Genomic DNA, 14,460 nt, shown 5'->3' with positions numbered 1-14,460 from the left:
AAAATTGGATCAGATCTCATGATCACTCTAAAAAATAGTCCATTCATCCCATCATGAATTCACATGGTGTCTTAGAAACTAGATGTGAAAGGAAATGCCAAACCCATTATAATTCATAAGAAAAACTTCTGGTTAATGAGATTGCAGTTATAGATTAGCTCATATAGTCCATGTAGTCATGACGACCAAACAAAAAGAGTACAATGGGTAAATCAATTCTAAACAAAACATTCTACTTCCAAAGGGAAGCATATAAAAGTATCCTCAGCATTTGAAAGGCACAAAGCATCAAAAATATACTGTCCCATTAGAGAAAACTGAGCCATAAGAATGGGAATTTTTATATAGACAATCACTAAATTTATTGACCGATATACATACACATAAATAGTCAACCAGGTAATATGGAATATGAATTAAGAAGGAAATGAGCTCACATCATTAACCATACATATATGGATGGGGTCAAAATGCATATGTCAACCACTTACAAAGTACCATTCAATATGGTATTATGTATTATGTCAGAGTTATCAACTATTCATTTTATAATACATTGCTGATTTAGCAAATATTTATGGTAGAAGAGAGTACATACAAGATACATGGATACTGAAATAACTATAAATACACACTTCAGAGGTTCTAGGAGTTATGTAAATGCAATATGCAAACTTTATGAAGGGCAAAAGCATTTTTATTATTCACATGAATATCACTTTACACTCATACTTTTCAGAGTTTGAGTAGGACTGACATCGTCAATTCCCAGACATTTAGATTTTTTGTGCACAAAACACTTGTACAATTTATTAAAAGCTTGTGACATTTCATGTAGATACATGTAATAAATTCAGAGTTATAATTAATATTCCTTCTTCAGTATGAGGTCATAGGCAGTCGGAATCCAGAGAGAGAAAGAAAAGGTAATACCATATATATATATATATATATAAGGAAATGAAAGTATCAGATGTTGTCCACATGTTGCAATGCATCATTTCCCAAAGACAGTAATAGGTAGCTGTTGCCAGGAAGACAGAAAGGTGTCAAAGCTGATGGGATGTAATGTATAACTGTCTTCACAGGTCACTATCCACAGCTAATGAATTCCATAGGACATACAATCTCATACCAGAAGCATGGAAAGAATTCTTACAAACCAAATAAAAAATCAGTTGCCTAGATGGGATAGAAAGCTAGTTAAACTGTAATTCTTTTGGATCATTTTATTCTAGTGCATATTTAAAAGGAACATTGATTATTTTGTGGAGAATCAAACAGTGGGAAAAAACTAGGGGTATAGAAGTATGTTCTCAAGTAGATACTACTGAAACAGGCTTTAACTGTGATATAAGTACAGAATTTATTGTTTTTTATCTATACATTATTGTTAATACTTTTTTAACAAAGTAACTAAAATTAGAAACTTACCATATTTGCTTGAATATAATGTGCACCCAATTTTGAAAGGTTAAATTCCAGAAAAAAATTTTCCACCTCAGTTGTACAAAACTTATTGAATAGTTTCTAAATACAGTAGACAACTATCGATGTATTAAACATTCTTGGATATCTTTCACTGAAATTATTTTTTAAGTGTCAATTTTAAAAAAATTATTGAAAAGTGGTAATACACTAAGCTAATCTTAAAATCTTCACATAAATCTTAATCATTGCTAGAATTGTCACTACCATCTGATTCATCAGATTCATCGCTAGAATTGTCACTACCATCTGATTCATCACATTCATCGCTAGAATTGTCACGACCATCTGATTCATCACATTCATCGCTAGAATTGTCACTACCATCTGATTCATCACATTCATCAGATTTGCTTCCTTGAACCTTTACTTTATGTTTTGCAACATATTTTGAAACCTTTAATGATGCTTTCTGCTGAGATTGATTGCCAAGCTTCTATGACCCAATTGCATAACAACAGCAGAGAGGGTTCTTTATATCTCCAGTTGAAATGAGTGCAAGATTTCCAGACAACAGCCACTCATTACATTTCATTTTTAAACAATCCTTAAAAGGCTTATTTACCACCACATCAAGCACTTAAAGGTGCAATGTCATTCTTCCAAGAATGATAACAAGATTGGTGTTGATTTTTTAAATTCTTTTTTTACACCTTCCATTAAATGACCCCTATATGCATCAAGAACAAGCATGCTTGGTTTATTGAAAAGAGCTCCTTTTCTTCTCTCCCAAACACATTTAAGCCAATCTTGAATTAAATTTGCATCCATCCATCCCTTGATTTGAGCACAAACAATTACCCCTGGAGAAGAATTTTTCTTTGGCAGAGTTTTCCTCGTCAAAACAATGTATGGAGGTAGTTTGGTCCCATCTGCTAAAACAGCAAGCATGTAAGTGACCCTTGCCTACTCATTCATGATTGACCCAATGAGAATAGATTTGCTTCCTTTAGCGTTAACTGTTGTATTGGAAGGCATGTCAAAGTATGCAACTACATTCAACCAATAAGAGTGCAACACACTCTCCTGAAGCATATGACTCTCTCTATTTGATTCTACCGAACTATCAATTTGAGTTTTGGCAGAAAATGGAAGCACTGGTTTTCAGTGGGGAGGAAGGGTGGGATGAGGTAAGTACCTATCTGAAATATATTTTCAGTATAGGATAATTATAACTTCTGATATGGTACATTACCTTTACTCACATAGATAGCTAGAATCCCACACTAAATAGGTGGAGGGGCCAGTGTGAGGGAAAACAAAGAAGCATTCCTCAAAAGCATCCGAAAAACACCCTAAAAGAGTAGATCCTCATATTAGAGAATCATATCTAAAAGACAGCACCACATCTGTACCAGGTGTACTCTTTGCCCAGTGTGGAATGAGGTGTTGCAGATATGGGCAGTAAAAAGAGAGAAGCACATCCATACTGGAGAGAACAATGGTGGAACAGGGATCCAAACCATCACATGACAAATTGAAATCCCACAGAGTATTGGAATGTGGGTGAAAATAAAGGGATGTCCCCTTGATGTAGAGGGGCTAGGTCATGATGGACTGTTCATGGCAAGTCAACTTCAAGGACTTTCATACTCCACTGGAAGAAAAAAGGGGGAAGAAAATGTGGTGGAAAGTCCAGAGGAGCATCAACATTGGAAACAGTGCAACAGGTAACCACAAAAACCCTATTCTGAAAAGCAGACCATACCTGATTTATTCAGTTGAAGGCATGGCAGGGATGGGCAACTATCCCCATCTGCTTTACCCATGAATGTCATGGGTGAGTATGGTCTGGAACAGGTATGATAATGAAGCAAATATATCACGACGTAAACCTTTTACCAATGCTGTGGAACACCCCATCTCAAACAGTGAGTGTTTCATGGCAAATAAATCTGACTGACAAAGTCCATAGGCTAATAGGAGAAGAAAGGAAGTCTTAAGGGATCAATGAAAAATTGAGCACGAGGACAGAGGTCCAAATGAAGGCAAAGTGAGGCAGTGAAGAATCACAATAATATCCCAATCAGGAAGGACTTCACACTAAGGTGGGCGAATAATTCAGAAGGAATGCAATTATAAGGAAAGGGTATGAGAGTTAAAAACTTTACAGTACCTGGAAAAATGAAAAGAGCAGGATAAGGCAGTCTGATAACCCAAGATTAAGAAGACAGAAAACCCCTGATCAAACAGCCAAGTGAAGAAATTCGTAATATGAGGAACAGTGGGTCAAGCAGGAGAAAATCCTTGACCCAAAGACCAACTGCAGAAAACATTCCATATATGTTGACAAACACTCCTAGAGGAAGGGTGAATGAAACAAGCTAAAAAAGAAATGACTCACCAAGATAAACCAGATCTCCTTGCCAGGGACCGGATAAAAAACAGTGAAAACGGAGGATATGAAGGACTGGATGAAACGCCAGTGACTGAGGTTGACATAGAAGGGATGGAGTAAAGATGAAGAGATAACAGAGGGGCAAATTGGAGCTGGTGTAACTGCAGAAACCACAGTTGTGCCAGCCAGTATGGAACAATCAGAAGGACTTGACACAGAGTGGTGTGGATGATTGAAATCACCCTGTGAAGAAGATGGATGGAAGGATAAACATACAGGTATTTGTTACTCCAATCTTGACTGAACGCATCGACAGCCAGAGCAAGAAACAGAGGTAACTTGGTATTGAGAGATGTGGAAAAGCATCTAGGTGAGGAGTGCCCCACTCAAGGCAGAGCCATTGGAAAACAAGAGGATTGAGAGGCAACTCTGACACACAAACTTTGTCTGGAAAGGAAAAACGATCTACAACAATATTGAATGCAATTGTAATACGACACCCAAGGATACAAATACCAAGTATGTGAGCCCAAAAAGGGAGATCCTAGGTTTGACCACAAAGGGAACAAAAATGGGTGCCACCTTGGTGATTGATATAAGCCACCACTTTAGAATTATTGGAATGGATCATGACTAGATGATTCCTGGCAAGATGAAGAAAATGATCCAAAGCACAACATACCACCAGAAGTTCCAGGATGTTGATATAATATGATCTTTCGGCCAGAGACCACCGACCTGAAGCTTTCTGCTGATTGACTCACACACCCCCGGCCCTGAAGGGAAGCATCTGCGCAGATATGCAAATCCAGATGAGGGAGAAGAAATGGAACATCCACTGATGTGTGAGCCTTGTCCAACCACCAATGCAGGTTGCCTACAATGGAAGGAGGAACGGAAATAGGAGCCCCCCAATGGATTTGGCACAAGATTCCATTGGTTTTGCAGAGCCCAATGAAGACACCTCATACACACTCAACCCAAGGGGATAAGGGCTTCTATGGAAGACCACATCCCCAAAAGTGATAGAACCTCGTGAGCTGTAAGAAAGGAAGCAGTAAGCACATGGAAAACTGAAAGCTCCATTGAATGAAGCTAAAGCAGAAAAGGTTGAGCCCACTGAGATGAGTGTTGAAAAAGACACCTAACTGGACAGGATATTGGGTATGTATAAGGAATGACTTCTCCAATTTGATAAACCAACCTACACGAGCTGTCTCCAGGAGTAACAGATGAGTGTGATGGGTGGACTCTTGTTTGGAATAAGCTAAAAGAAACCAGTCCTCCATGTAATGATGGAAGCACAACCCCTGAGTATGCAAATATTGGGCAAAAGCCTTGACTACCCAACAAAAGAGATATAGGGTTGAAGCAAGCCCAAGGGTATGGTGCAAAATTCATAAACTACCCCGTGATGAATGAACCAAAGATATCGTCTCAACTGACGAGATATCGGGACATGCAGGTAAGCATTTGCTACATCTGTCTTGGTCATCCACAAAACCAGAGAGAAAGCCCAGCTAAGGGTGAGAAAAGACTCCATGGTAAATTGGGGTAGAGCCAAAAATTGATTGAAGTGGAACAAATCGATCACAGGCTGCTAGTCTCCATGTTTTCTTGGGTACAACAAACAGCCTGGAATAAAAACCTGGAGAAGGATGATTGACAGGTTCGATGGCCTGCTAGGAGAGAACATCTTGTACCACTTCAGACAGACATTGACTGGTAGAAGGATCCCAAGGCAATGGAAATTAAATGTGTAACTGAGACAATGGAAGAGGAGAAAGAAAATGGATGACAAGTCTCTTGGATAATACACAAATAATTCACAGATTTGTGGCAAAAATTTGCCAAAGGGGAACAAAATCGATCAAGTGAGCTCCCACCTGACTGGAACCCACTGGGTAGTCACCAGTACTATTGGCGACATGTCCATCTACATAAATGAGAAACCCTAGAGGTAGGCACAAGTAAGGCTGAGAAGAAACTGGATGGGAAACAGTAATAGTGGCATGTCTAGGCTCTGAATGATACAAATGATCCACCAAAGAAAAAAGAGTAATTTATTGTTGTATTTATTCCACACACATTTCCAAAGTCTCAGGAATATTACCAAAAACATACCACTATAAAAAAGGGGCCATACACAAGTTGCAGAGATAAGTAGGCAGTAAATGAACTTGGGACAAAGCAGCATCCCTCCCTAGGAGATCCCAACAACAGAGAAACTGTGTGTGGAAGGATAGAACCCAAAAAGACAAACATGCAAACGCTGAGGTAATCATGTAGAAGTTATTCCTCAAAAAACCTCTGTGGATCACTTTGGAAAGTAGATGGATGGTAGATAGGTACAACAGAAGAGTTGATAGGGTAAGAAAAATGTGGGAAAATTGGGAGTGGGATAACTGAACAGAATGATCAGGGTCCACCCACCCCTCACATGGGCAAAATCGATTTTAACTGTTGAGAATCGAGAAATAGGCATTCAGCCTAATGATAAGCCAAGGCAAACGGATCTAAAGCCCATGAAGGGTGAAGCATGCTGGCACCATAAACCATATGAGAAACAAAATGCTCGGCATGAACCATAATATGCAGGCAAGGGAGGAAATCCAAATACTGAGAGGAGGAGGCATCATGTAACAATGAAGGACAGGGATCATACAAAATCGGGGAAATGGATGAAGCAGAACATTCCTGAGAAATCATGTCTAAAAAAGATGTATTACTTCTAGCTGATTCCACAGTAGGGCATAGAAAGACACGGCAAAATCAGATGGAGGAAAAAGGCTGTCAAAATCCTTGTTGACATGAACAGGTTCAGCACGTTCAGGAGGAAAAGGGGCAAGATCAAGAGAAGCAGGTTGACTCATATGAAGATCAATCTCAAGTAGGATGAGAGCCAATAAGCCCAAAGACGAGTCACCCCCACTTGTAGCCTGTGTGAGTGAGCTAGTAGAAGGTATTATCTCAGAAGTGGTAACCTGAACTTTGGAATTTATTATGTAACAATGAAAAATCAAACACAATCATTTGACGAGGAAAAAAAAAGAAAACTGGGAAAATAAGTTATCTGAAATGTCCTTAACTGTTGAAAAACAAAGAAAGAAAAAATCCACTTTGGAAGAATAACAAAAAAAATCACAAGTACTGCGAAACGAGAAGTGAATAGAGTAGTCACATGCTTCAGGAGAGTGTGTAGCATGATGATTTACATCTGAGACACAGTTGAACCAGTTGATTGTAAGGTATGTGGCATGTGAAAAAATGTTTTGCATATAGAAGGCAGCACTGAACGAGAATAGCTATTTATGTGAGAAGAGGTAATGTACCATATTGGAATTGCTAGGTTAGATAACCAACAGTAAGTGAAAAAACAATTCGGAAGACCAGCTCAAGCTAACTGCATCACATGATTGTAGCTTTTATCAACTGTGTACACTAAGTTCTCACAGTGGGATTAATTGCCTGTCATGTACTTAGACAGTGTTTAAAAGACATTGTAAAGTAATAAAATTAAAAGCAGATGTGAAAAATTTAGATAACTGAGGCTGTTACAATAAATAATTATAATTGTCTGTTACAATCTGCAGTCATTCTAGAAAAAAGGTATTATGGGTTTATATTTTCATATTTGAATTTTTTTTTTCCCTCTGTACATTGACTATTTCACTACAGTTAGTTAGGGTAGAAAATAACAGATAAAACATAAACTGAAAAACTTTTTGTTTATCATTTAAGAGGTTCTAGATGTTATTTAAATGAAACACGAGAACTATAAGGTGAAAAGAAGTATTTTAATTCTTATCATGAAAATAACTTTTCACTCAGACTGACTCAGTAAAGGTGTAATAAATTCACAAACAAATCTTTAGAAGAAATACTACTAAAATATCTGATTTTTTGTATTCAACATACTTATTATGTTTATTAAAAGCTTGCCAATTTTTGTCAAGATAGATTTAGTAAATTCAGAATTATAGTAATCATCTTTTTGTTTTATCTTGCAAAATAATGATCACTGAAATATGTAGATAGCAAAAGAACTGAAAAAGAGAGTAGATAAATGAGTATAAACTAGAACTTATCAGATGAGTGTACCAATGATGAAATTGAAATAGCCAAGCACAACTGGAATCATGACTCACTTGTACAGCAAAAGGGCTCAAAACTGTAGTGCAATCACAGGGTGAATATGCAAAAAACAAAACAAGAATGCACTGAAACTCATTCAAGCAATGGACTTAAAAGGACTAAAATCTATGATGAAGCCACAATATTTACAAAAATTCCCACAGAGCTACTGAATCACTTGACATAGTTTTTTCCCGAAACAAATATAAAAATGGATCAAATGGAAGGGATAAGATAGTAGATTTTAAAGGGAAAAACGTTTCTAAACATTGTATGAGAGAATATATGTATGCTAATGTCTAAGCAAGTTGGATTGGCATTCTATGTTTTAAAGCAGACCAGAAGCTAGTAACACTACTCGATATGTTTAATCATGTAATATTTTATCAACACGCACAAAGATACGTTATGACCACAGCAGGATCAGTTGGTGAACAAACAGAGTGGTGTGGTAATTCTTTCAACAAATATATGTCAAAGTGGATGTTTTTAAACAATTTCTACTGGATAACCTGAAGTTTTATAGAGATATAGAGGTTGGTAGTACTCTTTGTGACTCAACAAAAATATACATTAATACAACAAAGTGGAATAGCACCTCTCACCACAAAATCTTTGTGCACCAGAAGTTTGTCTTTGAGTCAAGGCTTCCATTCTTTCTGTACTTGACTGTGTTTACTTTGTAGAAACAAGAAAATGCAAGAGAACAAAACCTCTTAATGTGGAAAAGATGGATTCTGATAATAGTGATAGAATGAAAGTACTACACAAATAATGTTTAAAAGGTTTGCTGATTTTGAGTTGCAGTGATAAATCTTGGTTTTAAAGAAAACATTTTTTAACCTTCAATTACATATGATGTCATAATTAAATATGACATCATATAAAAGGTAAAAACATTAATGACTTTTGACACACGATTTTATAGTTTCTGTTCAATATCTTGGATACCGATACCTTATAAACGAGACAACAATGTGTCTTGTGCATAGGTCTGAATAATGCATATTTCTCTTTTATATGAATGATTTGAAAGTTCAACAACAGTTTTCTTATGGATATAGATCTACTTAACAGAAGAATTTTTATAGCAAACCAACTTGCAAACACCAATTTTCAAGGACTCACATTCCTAGTCTTGAAAGTGACACCCTGAGATGATGAAAGTTAGCCTTACCATAACAGTTAAACTATTGAAGAAAGCTTTTGTACATAATAAATGACATTTATAGGGCATTTGAATATTTCTTTACACTATAATCAACAGTTCTGTATATTTCACACTGTTGTGTGCATGCACAATAATCACCCTTGGTCTTTTCTTGTGTTTTTACATTTCTTTATAGCCACCAATTTTCTACATACTAAACTTACCTAAATATGTAGAGCTACCAGTCTGATCCTTTCCAAAGCAACATACTGAATGGCCTGCAAACAGAATCTTCTCTGCAACTCGACTTAAAATGTAAGATGGCAAGAGGTCAGGATTAAGGAAATATACATCAAGGGACCGTCTCTCACTTGACACCTGTTCTCAAAAAATCAACTTAACTTACAAAACATTTATAAAAAATGCTTAAATGTGCACACCTTCATATTTACTACTACCAATAAATTTAAATTAAGTAATTTTAATGAAATTATTTTATCAGAATGCTAATCAAAAGCTGATTTTAAGTAAAATATGTAAGTAAACAAGTGTAAGATGTAGCATGTCCTATACCAGGGGTGGCCAAACCCCGGTCTTTTTCTGCGGCCCGCCTAACATTTATAAAATTCACTGTATTATGGCGCATGCATGATACTTAGACAGCCCCTGCGGCCTTTTCATGATTTTTAATTTGCGCGAGGGATTTGTGCGTCATCATTTGATAATTTCACTTGATGTCACCTTTGTGTTAGCGCGAGTAGCGAGGAGGTGATAACTCACTTTTTCATTCCATCGGGCTTCGGCTGAGGCAATTTGAGCCATTCTTTCATTGTCGCCCTTAGCAACAGCGGTCTGACTGGAGGAACGATTAAAATTCAAACTGAGAGCAACAAACTCATCGTAAATGAGTCTATCTCGATAATCTGACAGAATTGGGTGAACATAAGATTCCTTGACCGAATGTGGACTGATTTTGCTGATCAAAGTGTCAAATGAAATGTCCCTTCATTCTCTATTCACTGATGTTAAAATTATTATCCAAACGTCTTTTCCACCAGAGATAACTCGACTGACAAAAAATGATGACATTTTTGTTTTTGGTCTCTAGAGAACACCTAATGGCACAATATCAAAAGTAAAGTACATCATATAAAAGCCAAGAAAGTTTTCTATCTATTGATATAAAATTCTTTGTAACCACAGCCAAATGAGAGCTGTATCAGAGCTTTGAAAAATACTAAGCTCAGGATGTCAGGGTGGCCACTTTTTTTTACCCGCACTGTATTTTAAAGTTGAATGTGGCCCAGGTTAACTACGGTAATCAAAATCTGGCCCGTGGCACGAAATAGGTTGGCTACCCCTGTCCTATACACTTCTTAAAATACTCAAGAGAATTCTGTATTGTAATCAATCTACTTTTTCTTCAATGTGTTTTCTAAGAATCATGCATATACTTAAGAATACATATGTTACATACTGCACATGTAATACAATGAATGATAAAACGAATTTATTTCAGTTTTTCTCGTGTTCAGTACTTATTGATATTTAAAGCAGTTCTATTATTAAAAACATTTGCTGAGATTGAATAATGCTCCCAAAACATCACAGGCTAAGAGTTGTATCAGCTTTTATCAGCCCAGTTAATTCTATATTATTAAAAAACATTTTTTATGTCTCTAACTGTGGAATACAGCTAGTGGAGAATATAATTTATAAAGCTCTTCTGAGTAGTATATTCCAGGATAAAGTTGATCAAAAATTACATTTCACCACTTAATCCACTTCACATCATAATAGATGTTGTCTTACAATTTGATAATATAAATAGCATCTCAACCACTACTATGTATGTTGTGTCATAGCCAACCAGAAGAGCTCTGGTATTGGGGAAAAAGTCTCATCATCACTGGATATAGCAGATATAATGTAGTTGACATATTATTATACAAACTTCTAGACTTTCACTCAGAAATTATTAATAATCAAGCTCCAAAATCGTAAGAACATGTGATTAATCTTTTGAAAAGAGGAAATAGATTACAAACAACTGAGAGCAAAATCATATTTACAGCCTCTTTTAATATAATTTACCCCCATAATACAGTAAAAGTAGCAAAAGATAAATCAAAACAAATAAGTTTGTATTTAAATCATCCTTAAGGTTTCCTAGACTAATCTAAACATACATTTTTGTATAATTACAGGTAAGTTTAATCTGAAATAAATACAAAAAAGAACTGTATTTTATGAAAAGGGATATTACATCAATCTTCCAACAGGTAGGTGTTCAATAATATTGGACAAATTTCCCATAATTTGTGGGCTACTAGATGTCTTTTAGTATAAGTTATACAGGCATGTTGGCAAACAAACTAAGGAAATTTAGATATATTAAATTAATTTTGACTTAATATTTCAAGAAATTACTTATTATTAATAGTTGTAAGAATTATGGTATTACATTTTTTCAATATTATTAAGCCTAAGAAATGTGATATTAAATTTGAATGCAGATGCTTCTTATGATCAAATTCCTTTTTCTTTGTCCACTATCAATTTTAACTCAGCAATGTGTAAGAACAGAATTGCAAATCTACCTTTCATCTGCCAAAAGTCATTATCAAAGAACTTCCATCCAATACAAAACTAACCAACTGGGCTAGATAATAGAGGAAATCAAAAGTCTACTTGAAATGCTATTTGTATGCAGTAAAAGAAACTTAATGTACAAAGAGAGGGGATATCTTAGGTCTCAAAAAATATGACGAAAATCAAATTTTATTGTAGTATACTATTTTGTTTTATAGATCTGAAATAACATTTTAATACAATTCTAATTTGAAGTCTGTAATGAACCAATTAAGATGAAATTAATAAAAAAGGCACAAAACAGCATGCAGTCAAATAGGAATGATGTGTTGTTATATATTCATATTATTGCATTAGGGATACTTCCAAAACCTTCAAATCTCTAGGTAAGATTACTGCAAATTCAAATTTCAAGATTCAAATTACTGCAACAGAGTTATTTACAAAATCTTTGGAGCTTCAGAAAGGGCCAAACCACACACCCAAACTAAGTTTTTGAAAATACAGGGTTACTTCTGAAACCTTATGAGCTCTGAAAAATAGGTGTTGTGATGACTTCAAATTACTGAAAATGGGTTATTTCTTATGTTTTCTGATCTCTAGGTAGGATGTGTTGTAAGGATTTCAAATTGCTGCAAGAGGATAACTTCTAAGACCTTCCGAGATCCTTTGTTAGATATATACAACTCTTTTAATTTAAGTATAATTTGAGTGTTAAATTTAGAAGTGACAGTTTATCACAGGTTTGTTTACATAGCTGTGTAGTTAAATTGCAAATTGACAATTTTTGTATTATTGCATCATGTTACTAAAACCTTCTAAGTTTTTTTCAAGTGTTAGTACATCTAAATATCTTGTAGTTTGTAGAAAGTTCTAGGCCACCATTGGGCTATTTATAACTATGCATACAAAATATAGTTCAAGAAGTTAAAACAAAGTTACTGAGATAGATAGATAGATCTAGATTGTATGTGATTGTGAGTTTAGCTGTATAGTGCATATAGTGGCATTATTTTTAAGTGAAATTTAGTCATTTATGTTCTAAAGTAATTGAAAAACCTGTGCGGACTTTGGATGCAAAGAGACAATTTTTCAAAGCTCTTGTTACGAGCTTGGTGTCTAATTATGTAAAGAACATTTATATATACGTTTGACTTGTTTTAAGACATTATTTTGAAACAAGTGTGTTAGATACACATTAAATATCCTACATAAGTGTTACTTCTAAAGACCTTTTGAACTCAAGTTAGGATACATTGTAACCTATTAGATTTATTGTAATATGGGTACTTCTGAAACCTTCTGAGATCATGGTAATATGTGTCATCATACATTCAGATTTTTGTATTAGAGTTACTTAGAAAACCTTCCAAACAGATGATAGGACATGTTGTCAGATATTTAAGATATTGCAATAGGGTTACTTTCAAAGCCTTTCAAGCTCTAGGTTGAATGTTTTATCAGACATTCATATTGCTTTAAATCTGTTGCAATATGTTTCAGTATTTTACAGGACTTTGTAACCACCACATAATCATGGTGGTATATATATTGTAACTCTGAAAGTACTTAATATATCTTCTTGAAATTTGGTAAGCCTTCAGTAAAAATTAAGTCTTTTGTAGACAAAAAATCAGAATTTGTCTGTAATTATGTGGAGTCAGAGTGTTAACTACTCTGAATGCAAAATTATTTTCATGTTAAGATTAAAAATACTTTTCTTAATCTGAAAATTTTCAAATTTTATTTGCATAATCCCTAAAACCTCCTAAATAAGTAAGGAACTTTTTTTGTAAAAAATTTATATTTTATCTGGAATATTTTATACTATAACTCTATACATGGTCTTTCAATTTGACTGACTTCTTAACCACCATTAAAAAAAATGGAAATAAATCTAAATCATCCTTTTTTTTTCTTTCTGGAATAATTGTAAACTGTAACAGAATACCACAACTGCTTATCCTAAGTAGCTTAAAACTTTTAACAATATACATTTAATTATATTGTTTTATTGCCCTTAAAACTATGTCTAACTAATAGTCCCACTACACAAGTTGTAAATCACTCATTGAACTTGCCGTTCATTACCATAGTGAATTATGTATTGCACAAGCTACTCGAGAACATACCTCCTGAAGAGTTTTTATTCTTGTTATTATTTTCATTACCTTATTTAACTTAACCTAATAAGTATAAAATTTTTACATTTTAGTTAATTTTATAATATTAAATAATGAATACACATGAAAAACAAGAAATCTAGTACTTATCTGGGTCTTTTTATTTTTTGCTGTTGACTGTTGTTACACTAATGGCACTACTACACTAAATATTTTTTATTTAATTAAATAATGCACCTAAGAACACAGAATAATAACATGTAAAAAGCAGATAATATCCTATAACTATAATAATGTTTCTGGATTTCTAGCTATGTGATGAGACCCATTAAAAATACAGCCAAACTCATTGCACAAGCTACTCGAGAACATACATACATATATTTATGTGAATAAAGTTTGAATTGGAAGCAAAATAGACAATTCTCTTTAGAATAAACAATGTACTATAAAGTAATTTGAAATTATGATAAAATTTTCCACCTATATATAACTCAGAAGGCTTTGAAAGTAGCCCTTTTAACCCTTTCACAACGTGTAGGTCAAAATGCATATGTCACAACCTATACAGAGTTACATCCAAAATGTAATTAAACTACTTTTATTATCACTGTATATGAATAAATTTGGCATCA

At 34.6% G+C, this 14,460-nt stretch overlaps 1 protein-coding gene across 4 annotated transcripts in view; it reads right to left on the bottom strand.

Annotated features, from left to right (window-relative positions):
• LOC106467840 (gamma-tubulin complex component 4-like) overlaps positions 1-14,460 on the bottom strand; it is a 136,392-nt gene that overhangs the window by 33,498 nt on the left and 88,434 nt on the right. For all 4 annotated transcript variants that reach the window (XM_022396040.1, XM_022396041.1, XM_022396042.1 and 1 more), the window contains one exon: positions 9,335-9,488. In XM_022396040.1, the coding sequence (XP_022251748.1) occupies positions 9,335-9,488 (154 nt within the window). The remainder of the gene's footprint in view (positions 1-9,334; positions 9,489-14,460) is intronic.

Source organism: Limulus polyphemus, unplaced genomic scaffold, assembly GCF_000517525.1.
Source record: "Limulus polyphemus unplaced genomic scaffold, Limulus_polyphemus-2.1.2 Scaffold2762, whole genome shotgun sequence".
Lineage (NCBI taxonomy): Eukaryota > Metazoa > Arthropoda > Merostomata > Xiphosura > Limulidae > Limulus > Limulus polyphemus.
This window is presented reverse-complemented; position numbering and strand designations above follow the sequence as displayed.